This window comes from Taudactylus pleione, unplaced genomic scaffold, assembly GCF_031769625.1.
Source record: "Taudactylus pleione unplaced genomic scaffold, aTauple2 ptg000198l, whole genome shotgun sequence".
Taxonomy (NCBI): domain Eukaryota; kingdom Metazoa; phylum Chordata; class Amphibia; order Anura; family Myobatrachidae; genus Taudactylus; species Taudactylus pleione.
The window spans coordinates 5394463-5416902 of NW_028284600.1; the positions used below are offsets into that span (position 1 = coordinate 5394463).

The 22440-nt window shown below is 46.4% G+C and overlaps 1 protein-coding gene across 1 annotated transcript in view; it reads right to left on the reverse strand.

The window, feature by feature from the left end:
- The window catches only part of STK32C (serine/threonine kinase 32C), a 402887-nt gene that overhangs the window by 54516 nt on the left and 325931 nt on the right, over positions 1-22440 (reverse strand). The window contains exons 4-6 of the mRNA XM_088476951.1: positions 17309-17482; positions 12411-12448; positions 9531-9620 (exon numbers count right to left, since the gene is read on the reverse strand). Coding sequence (XP_088333077.1) covers positions 9531-9620; positions 12411-12448; positions 17309-17482 — 302 coding nt within the window. The remainder of the gene's footprint in view (positions 1-9530; positions 9621-12410; positions 12449-17308; positions 17483-22440) is intronic.

The following is a 22440-nucleotide window of genomic DNA, read 5'->3' on the forward strand; positions in this document are numbered from 1 at the left end:
AGCACCCCCTTGACTTCATTATTATTTTAAGGGGTTATTTACTGTCCCCAAATTTGTGAGACATATATATCCTGTGCGACTGGTGTATCTATATTGAGCAAGCCAATGTCCCCATGATTGGCTATACACCAACTTTAGCACTGGGGCCCGCCTGATGTCACAGAAGCCCAGTCAATGAATATTTCAGTAGTGTAATACCAGGCAGTCGGGATCCCGGCGGTCAGAATGTCGACGGCGGGATCCCAACAGGGTTAACATACCGACACTTGTTGGTCGGTATGCTAACCCTCCCCCTCTCCCTACCCTAACACTCCCTCCCTGCTGCCTACTACATCCCGTATACCAGTAATGCCATAAACATACTTTCCCAGTCTGCAGGTGCAGGAGCAGACAATGATCCCTGTAGTTCCACCAACAAAGATCCCATTTGTATGGTTGGTCATTGTAATCTTTGCAGCCAGTAGGCAGAATGAGAAGTCAGGTGCAACTTGTCATTACAATAATTTCCCCATGGGTGTTTACATGACTGTCAGTGCCACTGAGACTGCTGTCATATGTTATTCATTAGGCAAGGACATTGTTCACACACTGCTGGTGCTACCAATAGAAAGGTATTCTTTTCACTGATGTAAGACAAGGGGAAGCAATCAGGAAGCCGACTGCCTAAATACCGGCAGCCGGCTTCCCGACTGTCATATCCCAGAAAGGGTGAAATGCCGGGTGTCTAGATGTAGACGCCTGCATTTCCCCGACGCCGGGAGACCGGCGCCCGGCATCCCGATCGTAGTGATGCCGGGCGCCGCGAGCGGACAGCCGTGGGGGGGAGGGTTAGGTTTAGGGCTCCCGGGGGGGACTTAGGGATAGGCACCCCCCGGGAGGGTTAGGCTAGGGGGAGGGAGGGTTAGGGTTAGGCACCCCCGGGGGGGACATAGGGTTAGGCACCCCCCCGGGGGACTTAGGTTTAGGCAGCGGGGAAGGGGGTGGTTAGGGTTAGGCACTTAGAGGGGGGATTAGGGTTAGGCACTTGGGGGGGAATTTAGCGTTAGGCACCCCTAAGGAGGGTTAGGGTTAGGTTAGTAGATACTCACCTCTCCACGATCGGGATTTCCAGCGCTGTCGGGCTTCTGCTGCTTCGAACTCTGCTCTTTTTGGGCTGCCGCTGACGCTGCATGCGGCCGGCGGTATTTCATACCCATTCCAAGACAAGAGACGGCCACTGCAAGCTACTAATCCCTGGTTGCACAGAGAGGACAGGCTGTGTTGGGTGAACTAGCTAGGGGGGCTAGAAAGGTGGAAATTAAAAGTTTGGTAGCCCAGGGGTTCTGGTGGCATGTTCAGTCACCTTGTTTCTCTAGCTCACCCTGGGGTGCCGCGGGACACTTGCAGGGGAGCCTCAGGTTGGTGGTCCAGCACCAAATCAAATTACATTGGTCAATGTAATGGTAATATGAGGACAAACAGAAGCGCAAACCTGTCACCCACTACATAACTGAGCCTAAGGATGACAGGTGAGCACAATTTACTTCACTTTACTACTTCACTACAATTTTATCTGAATTTCTCAATAACAAACTTTTGGCTTAGTGGTGCCATGAAAACAATTCTGATGCACTAGGGTGCCGGGATTCAAAAAAGCTTCAAATGCTGGCCTGAGACATGTAGCTGGCCTGAGACATGTAGTGATTTGGACAGTTTGGACATCCCCCCTGATTCTATGAAGTTATTGTACTGGTAGCGTATATTAAACACATGAGAAATAGCTTATGATAAACTCTAAAATTTAAATGCAGCATTACTACGTTAAAACATAAGGGGGAGATGTTTCAATCCTCGGAGAAAGAAAAAGTGGAGAGAGATAAAGTACCAACCAATCAGTTCCTAACTGTCATTTTTCAAACACAGCCTGTAGAATGGCAGTTAGATGCTGATTGGTTGATACTTTGGGGGAGTTGCACTAAGCTTTGGAGAGTGAAAAAGTGGAGAGTGATAAAGTACCAACCAATCAGCTCCTAACTGTCAGTTGACAGGCTGTGTTTGAAAAATGACAGGAGCTGATTGGTTGGTACTTTATCACTCTCCAGTTTATCACTCTCTAAGGCGTAGTGCTCTCCCCCCATATCTCTCTTCATTTTATCTTTAACCAAGGTTTGATACATCTCCCCCCAAGGCCTGAAAAGGTGAAACACAAGCAGATAGTTGTTAGCAAGGCCAGTATCGTGCCTGGTTCTAAGTTGCAAGAAATCCCGAATGCAGCTGCATCTCACAAAGTTTAGCAAACTGCGCATGCCTCTCGTCTATATACGCAACTCAGTGCATCTACGAGCATCTTAATCGCTTCTCATCAATGGCTGAATGGCTGTTACTGAGTGGCAACGGGGCAATGGTACACAGTAGAAGTGTCTGGTGAACGTGTCCTGGGCAAGGAGACACGACCATTTCTGAGTTAAGTGTATACAGAGTGCAGCCCATTTTCAGTGGCATGCACCAAGCATGGGGTAGGTGTAAGTGCTATTACTAGTGACTGCTCGTGGCCAGAGGGTTGGGGGTGGTGCTATCGCGTAGATGTGTCATCTCAGAATACAGGCTGATGTTTGCATTAGACTTCTGATCGCTGAATGCAGACGAAATTGTGACAGCATTATGTGCAATCTGGTAGTTACAGCGCAATTGCTATAAGTTGGAGAAAAATCACAATCTATATTCTTTATATTTGTGCAACCAAACCCTCCTACCAGCCTCCTGCTCATTTAGGGGTCTATTCATTATATTAATTATCGGGGTCTGTTCGGATCCCGATAATTAACATAATGAATAGAGCCTTAAATGAGCGGGAGGCTGGGGGAGGGTTTGGTTGCACAAATATAAAGAAGATAGAATGTGATTTTTCTCCAACTTATGTTAATTATCAACGTCCAAACCCTGATAATTAACCTATTAACTGGCAGCGAACTCTGGAGCAATTCATTATTGCTCCGGCGCGGAGACAGCTGATCCGAACCTCAGCTGTCTCCCCAAATGCCTTCACTGCTCCTTTCGGACTCGGCAGTGCTAGTGCGCCTGCGTGAACTAGAGTTCACACAGGCGCACAACGCCCCAGCGTCCGGTGGAAGGAGCTGGACAGGGGTAGAGGGATCCGAAAGAAGCGGGTGTGCAGGAGCAAATGCCATCTGAAGATGGTGAATGCTCCTGAAGTCAAGCTCCGAACTAGTGTATGGGGACAGCGGGCCACATCGGGAGTGAAAGGTAAGCAGTGACTATCTGTTACCATCTATGAAGTGAGCATCAACCTCGACGACAAGCAACCCTCTGATCTTAACATCCGCTAATGAATCCCACCACTCAGTGGGTCTTTATAGATGGTCATTTTGTAACATAAATCAATTATCAATATAGGTCTGCTGTTCATACTGAAATGTATTCAAGAGATATGACTGAAGTACTAACATATGAACAATTCACATACAAATAACATTTTTAACATACTGTAGTCAATTTTTTTATTGCTTCTTAATCCTAGGCGATATTTCGATATTTGTACTTACCTCTTTACAATACACTATCATCCAGCTGTTATAGCTCCATCAGTGATACATTTTTGGAAATATCCCAAACAATGAAAAGAAAGCAGGATACTCATTTGCAAGTATGGTTAAAACATTACCCATAGCTGTCATTTACTCAGTCGATTTGTGGACTCCGTGATTCAATCAATAATTTTCCCATGGGTTTCACTATATACTGTATATATATATATATATATATATATATATATAGTGATAGAAGCACTGGTAAAGTGGTCAATGGCAGGTACGTTTGTCCTAGGTTTTTGGCCTATGTGTTCTAAAAAACCCCAGGAGAAGTCTGGTTTGTAAACAGACCAGAGTGTCGGTTTTTGGAAAAGCCGGTTTGGGTCCTGGGGGTGTGGATGTGAGGAGAGGGAGGGCTCAATCCACAGGCCACTCCAGGTTTTGGGCCTTTCAGCCTGGTAGCAGGCTCATTAGGGCTTCCACCTGGAACTGGCTGATTTTAAGCTGGGTTTGTTTGTAGCTGAGTGTCTCACACCTCTGGGGGGAGCTGGCAGTCTAGCCTGTTCAGAGACACTTGTTTTAAATCCTGTAAGTACTGTGCACGTGTTTTGTTGATGGTGAGGGCAATAGGCCCTACCATTGTTATAGCAAGGGAATCTGCTGTGTAGTTAGTGCCCAGCCGGGCTAGGACTTACGTTTATGCTTTTGTTTATATTTTTATGTGTGGCACAATATAGACTGGCGCCGACCACTTTGTACGAGATTCCCAGACTTGTCTCCTGTTGCTACAGCTACTGTGTGTAAAGATGGAGTCCATCTACCCCCAGGAGAGGGACCCCTATCCCAACTGTGTCACAATATATATATATATATATGTATATATATATAAATAAATCACATGGGCTCTGCACCCACTATAATAATTAACAATAATAATAAATAGTGGGGTTTTGGTTCACAAATTGATCAATGCACCCCAAATCTAGGAATGGTGAGTGCCGTGGATTAGTGCTTTATATATATATATATATATATATATATATATATATATTTATATATATTATAATGTTTATTCTTGACCCCTTTTGGTATTTAGCAAATGTTTGTCTGTTTGTTCACTTTAATACATATCAATAAAGGTTTTTTTTTTATATGACATTTCTTGTAGTGCACCCCTACCATTATCCCATCCATCTATTTCTCCTTCTGTATTATTGATTCCAAATTCGGGATAGAGAGTCGCACCTCCCCACTTCTCCTTATTGGAAGTGGATATGCATTGGACAAATAGCTCACCACATGCTCAATTTGATACAAATCTTGGGATCCGTACACAGATTCCTACCATAGATTACGGTTATTAAAATGCTCAATTGCGCCACAGAGAACAGCCTGACATTTCAAATGATGTATAAAGAGGAGAAATAGCAACATAGATAATTGGATCTACTTTGTGGACAAGTTATCTGAAGACATCAAATTCACATTGCTATATACCATCCAGATCACGTTAATAAAACTGCCACAGACACTCAATGGAATTTGAATGACATAACGTGTCAGCACACTGAAGCCTCATTACTCGTTTCTGGTGTATTGAAAGACTGGATACAGTATTTGATCAGTCTCCCAGCTGGCTCCTCCACTACACATCTATCTGCTATATAATTATCAGCTAAGCTCAGTCCCGTCTCCTGCATAAGCAGTGGGAGCCTACGTCGTGTGTCTCCCCCCACCAACGGCTCCCACTGCATGGATGGGGCCGAGCATTGCGCAGGGAGAAGGACCAGTGACTGTGAGAACGGGTAAGCGCACCGGGGGGCAGCGGGAGCAGGTGGGGGTGAGACGGGGCAGACCCTTTACTAGTTTGATAATATTGTGTCACAGTAACCTGTTAGCAACTAGAATATGGGGGAGATGCTTCAAGTTCCTAAACAGTGCAGTAGCGGACAAATGGAGAAATTGCCCGTAGCAACCAACCAGCTAACGGATAACATTTTAAATAAAGCAAAAGGAAACCAGGCGCTGAATAACAATGAAAAACTGGAAATGCACTAAGTTGTGTCACTCTAGAATCCGCAATAATCCACATAGAAAAACACACTAATGGGACCTGCTCTGGTGAGTTCATTTGTGAATTAATATGGCAGAACAAAGCAGAGGACACTTCTATTGCTAAAATTATCTATATTTAAAAATAAATATATAAAATCTATATTGCAACAATGTTATACAATGTAATATATCATAATAGATGGATATATAAAATTGATTGTAAAAAGTTTTGAAGACACATTAAACTAATAAAATACAAATAACCAATAATATAGAAGAAAATGGCCTTAAAAATTAAAATTTGAAAATAAATATTGTCCAGTTAGATCATAAATTGTCTTAATGGTAAAAAAAAAAGAACTGAAAAAAGAAAATATCAGCTCCGTGTAAAAGATAACATTATTTAATGGAATAACAGACTCCTATCCTCCTATTTACTTGGAGTTGATTCAAGATCCAAATATATATGTTCATTTGACAGTATAAGAGTATCAGTCCCAAGTTGGAATGGTTGTTCCTATCAGGGTATGAGGTTGTAAATATAAATGTGCATTACACCAGACAACATACTGGGGCAAATTGGAATGACAAATCATCCACATTGTGCCAGTGTGTACAGCCGTGGCCAAAAGTTTTGAGAATGAGACAAATATTGGTTTTTACAGAGTTTGCTGCTTCAGTGTTTTTAGACCTTTTAGTCAGTGTTAACCCTTCTTTTTCAAGACCTTTGCAATTCGCCCTAGCATGCTGTCAATCAACTTCTGGGCCCCATACTGACTGATGGCCGCCCATTCTTGCCTAATCAATGCTTGGAGTTTGTCAGAATTTGTGGGTTTTTGTTTGTCCACCCGCCTCTTGAGGATTAACAACAAGTTCTCAATGGGATTAAGGTCTGGGGAGTTTCCTGGCCACGGACCCAAAATTTTGATGTTTTGTTCCCCAAGCCACTTAGTTATCACTTTTGCCTTATGGCAAGGTGGTCCATCATGCTGGAAAAGGCATTGTTCCTCACCAGACTGTTCTTGGATGGTTGGGAGAAGTTGCTCTTGGAGGATGTTTTGGTACCATTCTTTATTCATGGCTGTGTTCTTAGGCAAAATTGTGAGTAATCCCACTCCCTTGGCTGAGAAGCAACCCCACACATGAATGGTCTCAGGTTGCTTTACTGTTGGCAACTTCTCGCAACCATCCGAGAACAGTTTGGTGACAAACAATGCCTTTTTCAGCCTGATGGATTTTTTTTTCGGTACCTGCTGAGGTCCCGAAGAAACACCCGATAATAGTGGCCGCGCTTCGGGGCTAATTGAATAACCCCAGGGTATCAATTATCTTGCAGTAATTTAATGCGGGTAACTGAATTTTTCCTTAAGTGCACAGACCCCCATACACTCTAGAGGGGGGGATAATATTTACTTAATGATGATTTTGATCGATTTAAAATCGACCTTTAGTAAATACACCTTGGGTGTAGGCTGCAGTAAGAACATGCAGACTGCGAACTTGCACTCTAACGATCCTGCCTTCTCTGTGGAGCCTGAGACTGCGATATAGCCACTGATAGGAATTTCCTTGGAGCTGATCACTGATGCCATATCCAAATGATATCCACAAAATTGTAGATCCAATGTGCTGGGTAACGTTCAGTACACCTGTGCGCCCACCTCTAATATGTTTCAGCTCCTGGGCAGATCCTTTTTTCAAGAGTAGAATTGGGACTGTTACACCTATACTGTCAGATGAACATATACAGTACTGTGCAAAAAAGTTTTAGGCAGGTGTGGAAAAACGCTGCAAAGTAAGAATGCTTTAAGTGTTAATAGTTTATTTTTTATCAATTAACAAAATACAAAGTGAATGAACAGAAGATAAATCTAAATCAAATCAATATTTGGTGTGACCACCCTTTGCCTTCAAAACAGCATCAATTCTTCTGGGTACACTTGCACAAAGTCAGGGATTTTCTAGGATTGTAGCCAGGTGTATGATTAACCAATCATACCAAACAGGTGATAATGATCATCATTTTCATATGTAGGTTGAAAAACACAGTCATTTGCTGAAACAGAAATAGCTGTGTATGATGCTTAAAACTGGGTGAGGAACAGCCAAACTCTGCTACAAAGGTGAGGTTGTGGAAGACCGTTTCATGTCACAGGTCATACACCATGGCAAGACTGCGCACATCAACAAGACACAGGGCCTGATTCAGACGCGCTCGCTAGATGCGTACGCTCGCATTCAGCGTATGCAAATTCGGAACACACCCAGCAAGGCATGCGATCGCACGGCAAGGCATAAGCACACCCACTATGTCTTGGCGTGCGATCGCTTTGTGTATGCAGACGCCCACCAGCCTGTCTTAAGACGCCCACTTGTGCACGTCATTTCCATGAAGTGTATGCAACCATCGGTACCATCGAGTACCATCGGAAGCGAACGCAGCGCTTGAGGTTGACTATACCCTACCGCAAGCACTGCGAGCACTTCAGTGTAAAATTCAACCAGGTGATGTGTTCTATGATGCTGCCTGTTAATTATGCACACGTGGAAACACTCAGGCACGCCTGCGTTCGTACCTCCACTCCCCCATTTCTAGTGGCCTGCCCCTGTTACCACCCACAAACGGCTTCTCCTGTCACTCACTCTGCTGGGCTGTCTATGCTGGGTGAGCGTACGCTTCGCGATCGCTCGGAGTAGTTTGCACACTGCGATGCATATGCATGCGCACATTGCTAAACATCGCCAGCTACGAGCGAAACGCTTGCTAACGAGCGGGTCTGAATCAGGCCCACAGTACTGTATATATTAAGAGGTACCACACTGCAATAACAGATCAGCAGGGATTGTGATGTAGCACAAACAGGGGTTACATGCTGTATCTAGCCAGTTTATCTTGTCAATGTGATGGAGCTGAGAAAAGGACCAATAGGGCAGTAAGAAGAAAAGATATTCAGCTGAGGGCTCAGAGGGACGCGGGTGGTCTAGTGCCACGTGTTGCCCATCACTAGTCTTGGATTGTTTGCTTTGGTTCTCTGCAAACTCGCCTATATATAGGCAGAGCCGTAACTAGACTTTTTGGTGCCCTGTGCCAGAAAGAGCATTGGTACCCCCCTCATTTTTCAAAGGGACATAGGCCCTGATTCAGAGCCGGACGCTCTGACAGAGCGCTCGCTCTGAATCAGGGCCGTCCCTGCTCCTTTTTGGAGCGGCCTCCTGGCCGCTCGCATAGCTTGCGACATCGGCCTGGCGACGAGACCCTGTGGTAGGGTCTTGCTGCCGCAAGCCCAGGAGTACTTTTGGCTCTAGCAGAGCCAAAAGCACTCCCACTGACATCACTAGTGATGTCAGTGGGGCCGGCCCCAGGCGGTAGGCGTTTCCATGGGAACGCCTCTGTCTGGGCAGCCACGCCCCGGGCCCGCCCACCAAAGGGGGCGTGCTGTCAATCACCATCGACAGCACACCCCCTTTGGTGCGAGACCCATAACGATGGCTTGGCCGTCGTTATTCGGGTCTCGCGCATGTGCACGACGGACCCGGGTCCGTCGTGAGCATGCGCACTTGGGCACCATCGACCTGCTTGCAAGCGCTCAGCGCTCACGAGCGGGTCTGAATCAGGCCCATAATGCACCCAAAAAATGGCCATGGCCTCATGGGGAAGGGCCAGGGAAGAGATAGGAGAGGCCAGGAGATGCTGGGGATGAAATAAGAGGAAGCTACAAGCAAGAATGATAATAAACAGAAATTTGACAGGCCCAAACAGCACCCCCTGCCCTGCGGTGCCCTGTGCGATGGCACCGGCCGCACTACCCTAGCTACGGCACTGTATATAGGTAACAGATACACTATCATTTAACATACCTGCAATATTCTGCATACTAGAAATATGTTAGATCCATAGTAAAAGAGATTTGGGACATTTGCATGACGGTTACAATGTACCTTACTTACCCATATACGGTTTGGTCCCGGCAAGGGCAGTAGCTCTTTCTCCGTCTTTGATTATCGTGGCAACATTGAAGTCGGTGAGATGAGCGTGGCCTGAGGAACCGGAAAGAACAGGAAGTTCTCAGCCAAGAAAGAGGAACTCTCACAATGCAAACATACAATTAGCTAATCAGGGCACCCCGGCATGAGATACAGGGTGACGTTGTTGAAATGCTGATTGATGTAAGATAGAATAAAAGCAACACAGAAAAGCATCCAGGGAATCAGTTCAATTCTCACAGAGAGAAAAGAGGCAAAAGTGAAAAGCAAATAGAATGTGCTACGGGGATGAACAGGTCAGACATGTACAATGTGTTCCTTATATACAAATAATGTTGTTGGGTGTAATTCTGTGATGTGAATCAGAGCTGGGGTACCGTCTGCCCATCACAGATTAGGCTTCTTTCCTGCAGCATCGGAACCACACTGCTGGCTGTCTGCTACCCGTTATATGCCGTGAAAGAATGTTAGCCACAGCATGAACAATAAAGGCTGCTCCATCTGTACATGTACTGTACCTGGCCCTATAGCTGCCTACTTGTACACATGCTGTTGAAACGACAACACGTAAGATACGGTTCACCAACAGGTGTACCATCATCACCAGCACCAATATCTACACAAATAGTCAGCATATCAGTTTTATTTCAGCAATAATTTACAACTTTGGAAACGGCTTTGTGGTCTAAAGAAACATTTTACTTTTTGTTTTATGAGATCTCCCAACATTTAAGTTGGGGCAATTGGGAAGGGGGCGTGGTCTAGTCCTTACAGGCTTATGTCCAGCGCTCTGTCATATTGGGAAGCCCCTAGCCTCTAGAAACAAATTCCAACCATGTACCGTGGGACAAAGCTCTGAAATGGGAACTTAATTGGGCTGCTTGGGAGGTAGGGCTTTGCAGACGCTTGGGAGGTAGGGCTATGCAGACGCTTGGGAGGTAGGGCTATACTGACGCTTGGGAGGTAGGGCTATACAGACGCTTGGGAGGTAGGGCTATACAGATGCTTGGGAGGTAGGGCTATACAGATGCTTGGGAGGTAGTGCTATTCAGATGATTGGGAGGTAGGGCTATACAGACGCTTGGGAGGTAGGGTTATACCGACGCTTGGGAGGTAGGGCTATACAGATGCTTGGGAGGTAGGGCTATACAGACGCTTGGGAGGTAGGGCTATACAGACGCTTGGGAGGTAGTGCTATTCAGATGATTGGGAGGTAGGGCTATACCGACGCTTGGGAGGTAGGGCTATACAGACGCTTGGGAGGTAGGGTTATACTGACGCTTGGGCGGTAGGGCTATACAGACGCTTGGGAGGTAGGGCTAGACAGATGATTGGGAGGTAGGGCTATACCGACGCTTGGGTGGTAGGGCTATACAGACGCTTGGGAGGTAGGGCTATACTGACGCTTGGGAGGTAGGGCTATACAGACGCTTGGGAGGTAGGGCTATACAGATGCTTGGGAGGTAGGGCTATACAGATGCTTGGGAGGTAGTGCTATTCAGGTGATTGGGAGGTAGGGCTATACAGACGCTTGGGAGGTAGGGTTATACCGACGCTTGGGAGGTAGGGCTATACAGACGCTTGGGAGGTAGGGCTATACAGACGCTTGGGAGGTAGGGCTATACAGACGCTTGGGAGGTAGTGCTATTCAGATGATTGGGAGGTAGGGCTATACCGACGCTTGGGAGGTAGGGCTATACCGACGCTTGGGAGGTAGGGCTATACCGACGCTTGGGAGGTATGGCTATACCGAAGCTTGGGAGGGAAGGCTATACCGACGCTTGGGAGGTAAGGCTATACAGACGCTTGGGAGGTAGGGCTATACAGATGCTTGGGAGGTAGGGCTATGCAGACACTTGGGAGGTAGAGCTATGCAGACGCTTGGGAGGTAGAGCTATGCAGACACTTGGGAGGTAGAGCTATGCAGACGCTTGGGAGGCAGGCCTAAACAGATGCTTGCGAGGTATGGCTATACAGACCTTTGGGAGGTATGGCTATACAGACCTATGTAAAGTGTGGCTATATAGACTTATGGGAAGTATGGCTATATAGACCTATTGGAAGTATGACTATACAGACACTTGGGAGGTATGGCTATATAGCTGCCTGGGAGGTATGACTATACAAACCTATGGGAAGTATGGCTATACAGACCTATGGGAAGTATGGCTATACAGAACTATGGGAAGTATGGCTATACAGACCTATGGGAAGTATGGCTACACAGACCTATGGGAAGTATGGCTACACAGACCTATGGGAAGTATGGCTATACAGACCTATGGGAAGTATGGCTATATAGATCTATGAGAAGTATGGCTACACAGACCTATGGAAAGTATGGCTATACAGAACTATGGGAAGTATGGCTATACAGAACTATGGGAAGTATGGCTATATAGATCTATGAGAAGTATGGCTATACAGACCTATGGGAAGTATGGCTATACAGACCTATCCTAGTGCCTAAACCTAACTTCCCACTCTCCACACCCTAAACCTAACCCTCCCCCTAGTGCCTCTAGTGCCTAACCCCGCTACTTACCTGTGGGATTCCAGCGCTGGCATTCTGACCCATTTTTCACAGGTTAGTCCTAATTTTCTCTTGGAAATTGGGGCACGGCTAGCCTAGAGTGTCCCGATAGCCGAATTAGAAATGAATGAAGACATGCTCTGTAGTTGCTGGTGAAACACATCAATTCATTCCCTCATTTACATAAAACAATTAGAGAGACAAGAAAGAATCCTCATAATTAATATCGATGCTAATTCATGGCGTAGTAAGATGCCTTGCATTATCACTGGAGAGCATGTAAAACAAGACGAGTGCTTTTGTCTGCTGACCTTGTTCATCGAGAAGGATGTTGTCTGGTTTCACGTCTCTGCAACATATTAAAATGAATGTTATCAACACATCACATGGCCACTGTGTCATTAGTATCCCCCTGTGCAAGCAACATACTCTTATTCCACTACATTAACCGTAAAGATCATTAAACAGTAACCTACTCCCATTAAGATCATAATCTTGTATTTAACACACAGTTGGGTTTTCAGAAGAACAATCATTTTTATTGTAAATGACGCTACTAAATGTTTATATTGATGCTTTATATTCTTTTCCTTCTTTCTGTAATGGTTAAATAAAAAACACAGCCACTCTGTGACATTAAAAGGGGATGTCTATGTTTAGGCAACCAATCAAAAACATAAGTCTCACTGAAAGCTCCTGGAATGGAATGGGTATGAAATACCGCCGGCCGCATTCGATTCCCGTCAGCCCGACAGGAGCAGAGTGCGACGCAGCGGAAGCCCGACAGCGCTGGAAATCCTGATCGTGGATAGGTAAGTATCCACTAACATAACCTAACCCCCCTAACCCTAACCCTCCTTAGGGGTGCCTAACTCTAACTTCCCCCCCAAGTGCCTAACCCTAATCCCCCCTCTAAGTGCCTAACCACCCCCTTCCACGCTACCTAAACCTAAGTCCCCAGGGGAGTGCCTAACCATAAGTCCCCCCCGGGGGTGCCTAACCCTAACCCTCTCTCCCCCTAGCCTAACCCTAACCCTCCCGGGGGGGTGCCTAACCCTAAGTCCCCCCCGGGAGCCCTAAACCTAACCCTCCCCCCCCCGCGGCTGTCCGCTCACGGCGCCCGGCATCACTACGATCGTGATGCCAGGCGCCGGTCTCCCGGCGTCGGGGAAATGCGGGCGTCTACATCTAGACGCCCGGCATTTCACCCTTGCCGGGATAAGACAGTCGGGAAGCCGGCTGCCGGTACATAGGCAGTCGGCTTCCCGATTGCTTCCCCCTGGAACACACATTGGGCCTGATTCTAAAGTTGGAGACAGATACGGACGCGTCTTGCAATTTGACACAGATGACACGGCAAACAGGGTCTGTGCATGCGTCACATGATGCGTCTGCAGCAGCTAGTAGCTCCGTCTGTCTCGCTTTTAGAGTGAACGGAGTCTAATTTGAAATAGGCATTTCTGGGCAGGGACGGGTCTTGTGGGAGTGTAGCCCGACGTTTGTGCTTGTTTAAGCATCCGGAGGCAGCTGGGATCCAAGATGGATATTTGGGGGAGGATGCCTACCCTCCATCATGACCCCTTCCACCAGGTACAAAATGCTCTGCTCCTGGACTTCCCACCTAATTTAGGATTGCAGTCACCTGTGCTGAACTAGTTAATTGATGAGAAAGGTGTTTTAACACAGGTGGCTGCAATCATAACTTGGGTGAGAAGTCCAGAGCAGAGCATTTTGTACCTGCCATCTAGTTGATTGTTGGAATGAAAATCTGGTAACGTATTGGAGTAACTGATGATCAGCAATTTGCTCCTATATGCCAGAAAACAGATGAAAATGGTCGTTCAGACAAGTTTGCTAAATGTTTGATCTAAACTGTTTGTTCAAACAACAGTTTTGGTCCATTTTCCAGCGTTTGTCATTTGCTTTCATACCTTACCAGATTTTCATTCCAACCAATCAACTAGTTGGCTGGTTGGACAGATAATCTTTAGATGTGTGGCCACCTTTATGGAGCGTACACACGGTCAGATTTGTCAGACTTGTCAGATTTGTCAGATGAACGACTGAACGATTTGAACGATTTGAACGATTTTACCAAAGTTTTGGACGATTTGAACGATTGAACGATTTTTGACTGCATTAAAATGAATGGAATCGTCCAAGTCTGACTGCAAACCCATCAGATGTCAGATATCGTTATCTGACAAACGGGAACGCGCATCGTTGATCGTCCATCGTTCAGGCATGTCAGATATGAACGATTTTCCTTCAGATATGAACGACTGAACGATTTTAAAATCGTTATCGTTCATATCTGAAGGAAAAATCTGATCGTGTGTATGCACCATAAGGATGCAAGAGATGATGCTAATGATGATGATTGCAGCTGCAGACTAAAGGCCTCCATACATCAGCAACTGATTGCAGCAATCGTGCAATTTGTAATTGATTGTGTGTACAAATCTTTCCCTTTTTCAGTCGACTGCAGAATTGCCACAATCGATTGAAAAAGGGTAAGATTTTTATACACAATCGATTGCAAATTGCACGATTGCTGCAATCAATCTCTGATGTATGGGGGCCTTAATAACAGTTCCCGACATGACTAAGATCCTCTCATACACAGTAGGATACTACTAACATAAGCATAGCCTAGTAGCCAGACACGCAAATGCCTTATAATGCTGCTCATTTTCCCTGCAGTGAAAACAAGTGCAATACATGGGGCTAAATATAATAGGCTCCGAGTTTCCGAAGCTGCAGGGATTTATACGAGTCTCCCCGTTTTTTTTAAGTGGCAATCATTTTAAAGACTAAACCTGTTTGCTACTTTAAAAAAACGGGGAGACTCACATAACTCCCTGCAGCGTCGGAAACGCATTTAGCCCTTACTGTCCATAACTGAACAACAGCCATTCCTCAGAGCTCTGATAAAGGCTTTGGCCAGTGCTGAGGTAATAGGTGGGTGGTTCTCAGCTTGGGGACTCCCCCAATTGCTGTCATGTATTTTCTTAGGTGGCTGCCCAAAAGTAGAAAATCTCATTAAAATCACAATTGTACTGTATGGGCAAAATTTACTAACTGGCGGTTTGACGGCGGGCTCTATCCTATTCTAAACCCCGGCGGTATGGTGGCGGGTTCTATTCTGTTCTAAACCCCGGGGGTTTGATGGCAGTTTTGCAGCGGTTTCGGCCTTAGTAAATCTGCAGATAGCAAAACCGCCGCCAAACCACAGTCAAAACACATTTAAGAATTGAATAGAACAGGGCTGTCATTTAGAAACTGCTGCAAAACCGCCACCAACCCCCGGGGTTTAGAACAGAATAGAACCCGCCACAATACCGCCGGCGTTTAGAACAGAAAAGAAACCCGCCACTAAACCGCCGGGGTTTAGAACAGAATAGAAACCGCCGTCAAACCGCCACTTAGTAAATTTTGCCCTTTGTCTCAGAGATAAGCAAATGCACCATGCAATTACACGCAAATCGCGTTTAGCAGTAGATCAGTCTGATTTGCAGGGGTTCAAAATTCGGTAACACAATTACTGTGCCCTGCCAGTGCTTCGCCATTCTGCTAAATGCTACAGTGCACCGTATTGATGCTTTTGCATTTCACATAATATACATAATATTCATATAATGTACAGTCTGTGAACAGAGCTGGGATAAGGGTCTATTCTTCATCCTGTGTGGTGTGGCTGGAAAAAACTGGGAACACGGAAAGCCAAATTCGGCAAGCAAAACGTGAAATTTCGCGGCCATATGCATAATCGTCATTGTCATTGTAAGGCAGAACATTACTCTACAGTCAGAGCTGCAAATCATGCAAATTGCAAAAACAAAACGTATAAGGTTGACGATAAAGGTTACAGGTGTGAGGGGGCTTATGAAATCCTACAGTATAAAGTACAGTGTATCAAACATTTTTTATACAGAAGGAGAACACGTTACATTGTCATTTAATGCTGGGGGTATCTGCTGAGATTAAGTAAAAAAAAAAAATCTTCTCTTCGTTCTCGGTAGTCCCTTCTCCACATGGGAAATAAAGAACATTTTGTTCTTGCTTGATCCCTTTTAGCCATATTGAAAGAAAAACTAAAATCAGAAAAAACCACAGCAGGGTTTAGCACAGACTCCCCATCACAAATGTATTCCCATGCTAGTGACATTTCATTGGCTAGCCTAGAAAGTACAGTAAATCAAAGGGAATCCTGGCTTTTCATCATTCCGAGTGAGCACGTGGACCATTGTGTGTGTTTGTGTGTGTGTTCGTGTGTGTGTGCGTGCGTGCTCGCGTCACTACAACAAATCAAGCAAGAAAGAAAGAATATTTAATTGTTATTTGATTAAAAAAAATTACAATAGTTTTAGTTTATTTTTATTTACTCTATTGTCTTCTGGTATAGGAGCTCCTGCTGGGTGGCCATGCTGGTTTTTGTGCCCCAACCCTACAGATGTGCCAATCCTGCATTAACCAGCCACACTCAGGGTCTTCCAGTTACAGTAGAAACCGGCAAAGGCTGTTTAGATTATGAATGGAGAGGAGGATGGGGGAGATTGCGCAGGTGAATACCTTTCCAAAGGGGAGTGTCGCTGATTGGGATTTTAAATTTTTCTTATAGTTTGAAGGATGTTCCACCTTCAGGTGACTTTAATGTAATACTTTTGTGTCTTCCTTCTGTGTTTTCCAGGCAGATATGTATATAATCAGGCTGAGTTGTATCTCGTCATTGCAAGGAATACTGCACAGCTCTGTCCTCTGTATTGGATACAACGGTAACCGCACAGCTACCATTCTCCCTGTTGATATGACTGAACTATACCAAGGGAAATGACAAAGATAAATGAACGCATTGAGCAACACAATTTAGGGGGGCATGTACAAACCAGTAGTAGACTAAGGGGTCTATTTACTAAGCAGTGTTAGGAGACAGAGTGAAAAGTGATAAAAAAGTGATAAGGTGCCAGCCAATCAGCTTCCAACTGTCATTTTTCAAACACAGCCTGTGAGATGACAGTTGGGAGCTGATTGGCTGGCACCTTATCACTTTCTTATCACTGCTTCATAAATAGACCCCTGATGGTGGAAAGCCTCCAATATTCAGACAACTGTCCTGGCTTTCAAGGGTAGGTAGAAGAGAGTGGATTATTCTTATACTTTAGAATGATAAGCGATGAACAATATATGGTAAACATTCTGGATACAGTACCTGTGGATTATATGTTGACTTCTGAGGTAATCTAAAGCTAAGCCCATTTCACAGATGTACATCTTTACTGTCTCCTCCGTAAACTGGACGTTTTGCTGTAGATGATACCGAAGGTCGCCGCCCAAGAGTAAGTCCACGACCATGAACATGTCCTCCTCGTCTTGGAATGAATACCTGTATATCAGAGTAAGACACAGCAACCATGACAGGTAATGTTGGAAAATATTAATATCCAGTCGCTGTTGAACTACAACAACCAGCATGTTCTTGCAGCTGTTTGGCTGTACATGCTGAGAGTTACTGTACATATGTGTCCTCATACACATTTATATGCCATATGGCGCGAGACGCCCAGCGCAACTAAGTCACTCCGAGAAGAGTAGCGTGCCGAAGTTTCATTTAAATGTTGCATCTAATTCAGATCGCAGATGCAGCGAAGCACCACTCACAGTGTACTACAGATGCTGGGCTGCGACTTTAACCACACAGGAATTCAACACGCAGATGGAGCAGAACGGAACTTGAAGTAGGACACAGATTAAGGGGTATATTTACTAAAGTGCGGGTTTATAGAAGTGGAGATGTTGCCCATAGCAACCAATCAGATTCTACTGTACCTATTATCTTCTAGAAGGTTCTCGATAAATGATAAGTAGAATCTGATTGGTTGCTATGGGCAACATCTCCACTTCTATAAACCCACACTTTAGTAAATATACCCCTCAGTCTCAGTCGCACACAGATATACAGATGCTGCACATAAAGTTGATCAGTGCAAAGCTAGCGAGCAGCTTTGTCGCTCACAGTTGTTTTATTTATGCAAATAGCTTCACATATTTAGCAAGAATGCCGTTTAGCGCAGTCGAGTCACCCTGTAACTGACGCAACAAGAGGGGCTATTTGCCGTGACTTATGCAACAATGTATAAGGGGAATCGGTATGTAATGCCGGCGGACTAAATACTGACGCTGGAAGCCCTAACCGCCAGGATCTCGACTTGGGCTGGTAAGTACCCTAACCCTCCCCTCCCTCCCACCTAACCATCCCATAGTGATGCCTAACCCTGACCTCTCCCCGGTGATGCCTACCCCTAAACCCCTCCTTCTTGCACCCTAAACCTAACCCTCTAGGGGGGGGGTGCCTAACTCTAACCTCCCCCCCAGTGGCACCTAACCCTAAACCCCCTTCCCCTAGCCTAACCCTCCCCGGGGGGTGCCTAACCCTAACCCTCCCTGGGTGTGCCTAAAACAACCCCCCCCCACCCCACGGCTAACACTTAATAGTCCTTTTGTTCGAGATGCCGTGCGTCGGGATTTCGGCGTCTGGCTAAAGATAGGCATCGGTATTTAGACGCCAATCTTAGTACACAGTCGGGCTTCCAGCATTGGGGTTTTGACGTCCGGCATTCTGGATCCCGGTTAAGAACACATCTGTATAGTTCACATTGTCTAAGCCTGTGACAAAATGCATTTTGTTTAAATAGACAACCGAGTCTGTGCTATAATTTCTAAGGTTATGTTTCTATATTCTCAGACTCATAAAACTGTGAAGCAGAACCATAAAACAAGTAATAAAACGTAATGTAGCAACATAAAAATGAAATAAGCGATAAATGTTCCATTAGTCAGAAGTAGACAGTTTATATTTCTTGTAACAGTTTCATGTTACAACTTTCAATTGAAATTCACAGCTTTATTTAAAGCATACATAACAATGGTGTTCTGTCCGTAAGGCGGTGACTAACCATGTAAATGACAGAACTAATTTTCCAGTCTTAATCTGTGCTGCACATTTCACAGTAGACAGAGTTCAGGGGGGTTGGGTATGTAATACTGCCGGATGTCAGCCCGGCGGTTGAAATCCTGACGCCGGAAGGCCGGCAGATGAAGATCCCGACATTGGAGGTAAGAAGGCTATCCCTCCCCCTCTCCCCCCCCTAAACCTAACCCTCCCTTAGTGGTTAACCCTAACCCTCCCCCCTTAGTGCCTAACCCTAACCACCCCCCAAGGATGCCTAAACCTAACCCCCCTCCATGCTCCCTAATCCTAACCCTCCCAGGGGGTGCCTAACCCGAGCCTTCGCCCAGTTGTGCCTAACTCTAGCCCCCTTTTCCCCTAACCTAACCCTCCCGGGGGGGGGTGCCTAGCCCTAAGTTCCCCTTGGGAGTCCCTAAACCTAACCCCCCCGCCGATAAGAGCTACCGACGCCCGGCTTACTTGGGTTCGGTATGCCGGGCATTGGGATTTTGGCGTGGGGCCAATGATAGGCGTTGGGATTTCGACGCCGATCTTTAGTCCCCTGCCGGACTTTCACAGTCGGGAAGTCGGCAGTTGGTATTTAGACTGCCGGCTTCCTGACTACATCCCGTTCAGGGAATATTTATTTCCCGGTATTTATTCAATGTAGGATGATGTGCACAGCATTTAATTTAAAAAATTTTGATTTATTGAGTTTGTTTCACTATTGCGAAACCATCATGCACTCATTGTTAACATAAAGGTCATGAAGTCTATATGAAATAGCAAAACTTCCAGTTATTACAATAAAATAAACAATCAACTAAAAAGTACTTAAAATATCTGTTGTCTACACACAGAGACAGCAGCCATATCATCATACCACCCAACAGTCCCAAGTATGAGGGCTCTGGGCCTGATTCAGAGACGGACGCTCTGAAAGAGCGCTCGCTCTGAATCAGGGCGTTTGTTTTTTTTGGAGCGGCCTCCTGGTCGCTCGCATAGCTGTGTGTAACCACCCACAGCTATAGCGAGCGACCAGGTTGATGGTCGCGATGGTCAAGACCATCGTGACCATCGAGCTTGCGACGAGACCCTTGTGGTAGGGTCTCGTGGCCGCAAGCCCCAGAGAGCTTCTGGCTCTAATAGAGCCGGAAGCTCTCCCACTGACATCATTGGTGATGTCTGTGGGGTGGCCCACAAACGGCAGGCATTCGCTTGGGAACGCCTCAGTTTGTGAAGCCACCCCCCGGCCACGCCTACCAAACGGGGCGAGCTGTCATTCACCATCGACAGCTCGCCCCCTTTGGTGCGAGACCCGGAGCTAGCCGGGTCTTGCGCATACGCACGACGGAGCCGGCTCCGTCGTGCGCATGCCCAGTGGGCAAACATGGACCCGGTTGCGAGCGCTCAGCGCTTGCGGCCGGGTCTGAATCAGGCCCTCTATCCCGTAGTCCCACCTAGCGGACATGTCCGTCCCATGGAAAGTTGTCAGGTGTGTCTCCCGTTCTCAGCTACTCTGCATACAGTAGGTGAGCAGATGCCATGTGTATATATTATTGGTGTATGTGGCAGTGAAATGGATGGGCACAGAGTGTTAAGGTGGAGCTTTGCACTCTCTGCATCCTATGCACACTCCCAGGGACATAGCCAGGGCCGCCAAGAGCTGAAGGGGGCTAAATCCGGTAGGTGTGGCCCTGCACTCTCTGGAAAAAAAAACAAGACAAAGTACTATGCATGGTGATGTGCTGCAAAGAGGGACACTTGCCCCCCTCAGCAGCTTACACGGGCCCCCACCATGCTCCTCCAACAAGTCCGGGCCCAGGTAATCAGTACCCTCGCCCCCCTATCAGGAACATCAACTCTGTCATCCAGGGGCAAGAACTATCCACTCCCCGCTCCAGTTTCTTATCAGCAACCATCGATGTTTCAGATTTGATGGAAGTACTTTTTCCATCGAATTGCGGGAATTCGATTGTTGCCAGCCATCGGATGCAGCCTTTCTGATGCCCATTCGATGGCTGGATCTTTTTTCAGCTGTTGACACACGGAACTTACCTCCCAGCTGTCCCGCAGCGGCAGAATATAGATGCCATGTGCACGGTATCTAATCACAGTGTAGGTGGAGCCTGGGGCAGCGCAGCATCTCGGAGAGTGCTGTCCACACCCCCACAGTGACTTGAACATGGGGGCAGTGAGGCTCCACCTCTTTTTAGATAGGCTCCGACCCCTTTCCGGTTAGAAGTATAACCATAGCGATGGGTATGCTATTGAATGGTTGTGATGCAATCTTTGGATGGCGGGCTTCCGATGTCCATCCCTGGCTCAATGTCTGCACCAGGGCTCCGTGTCTGCACCCCGCCCTCCCCCTACCTGGTGCTCTTAGGTAACATTATTGTACTCTTTCAGCAATTACTTCACTGTGCTTACACAGTCCAAACAAGGCTATACTATGATTGTGGTCAAACCGGAAAAGAACTTGCACTGCCCTCATTCTAGGACTTCACAAATAATGGGAGGATGACCAAAAAGAAGAGATTCATTTAGTGATTAGTCCAGGACCAACCTTTTCTAGCATTGGTGTAGTGGAACAGGGATATTAACATGCTCCTCTAGCAATTATTTATTTATTAACAGCAATTTATATTACGCACACAAATTCTGCAGAAGTTTACAGAAAATATTTAGGCATTCATATCAGTCCCTGCCACAGTGGAGCTTACAATCCATGGGCCTGATTCAGACCCGCTGGCTAGGCTGCGTTCGCACGCAGCCAGATGATGTTTGCAATCTGTGCATGGGTATGCATCGCAGTGCGCGTGCACGAACTAGTCCATGCGATCGGGAAGAGTTCGCTCGCTGCTCATAGACAGCTCGCTAGAGTGACAGGAGAAGCTATTTGTGGGTGGTGAGAGGGGATGGTCCATGAAAACGGGGGAGTGGTGGTGCGAACGCAGGCGTGCCTGAGCGTCTCAACGCCGTTTCAGAGGCGTGCATAATTAAGACGCAGCGTCATAGTACACGTCACCTGGCTGAATTTTACACTGAAGCCCTCGCAGTGCTTGCGGTAGGGTATGGTCTGCCACAACTGCTGCGATCGCTTCCGATGGAACACAATGGTACCGATGGTTGCATACACTTCCAGGACATGACGTGGGAAAGTTGGCGTCTTTAGACAGGCTATGGGCCTCTGCATACACAGAGCGATCGTACGCTAAGACATTGGGCCCAATTCAGAGCCGCTCGTAAGCGGCTCGATGGTAATGCCCTGCGCAAGCGCCGGTCACCCACAACTTTGCGAGCAGCCGGGGTATAAAAAAAAAAACCGCCCAGATTTAGGGCGAGCGCCCGCCAGCAGCGAGCGGCTCTGAATCAGGGCCATAGTGTTGGTGTGC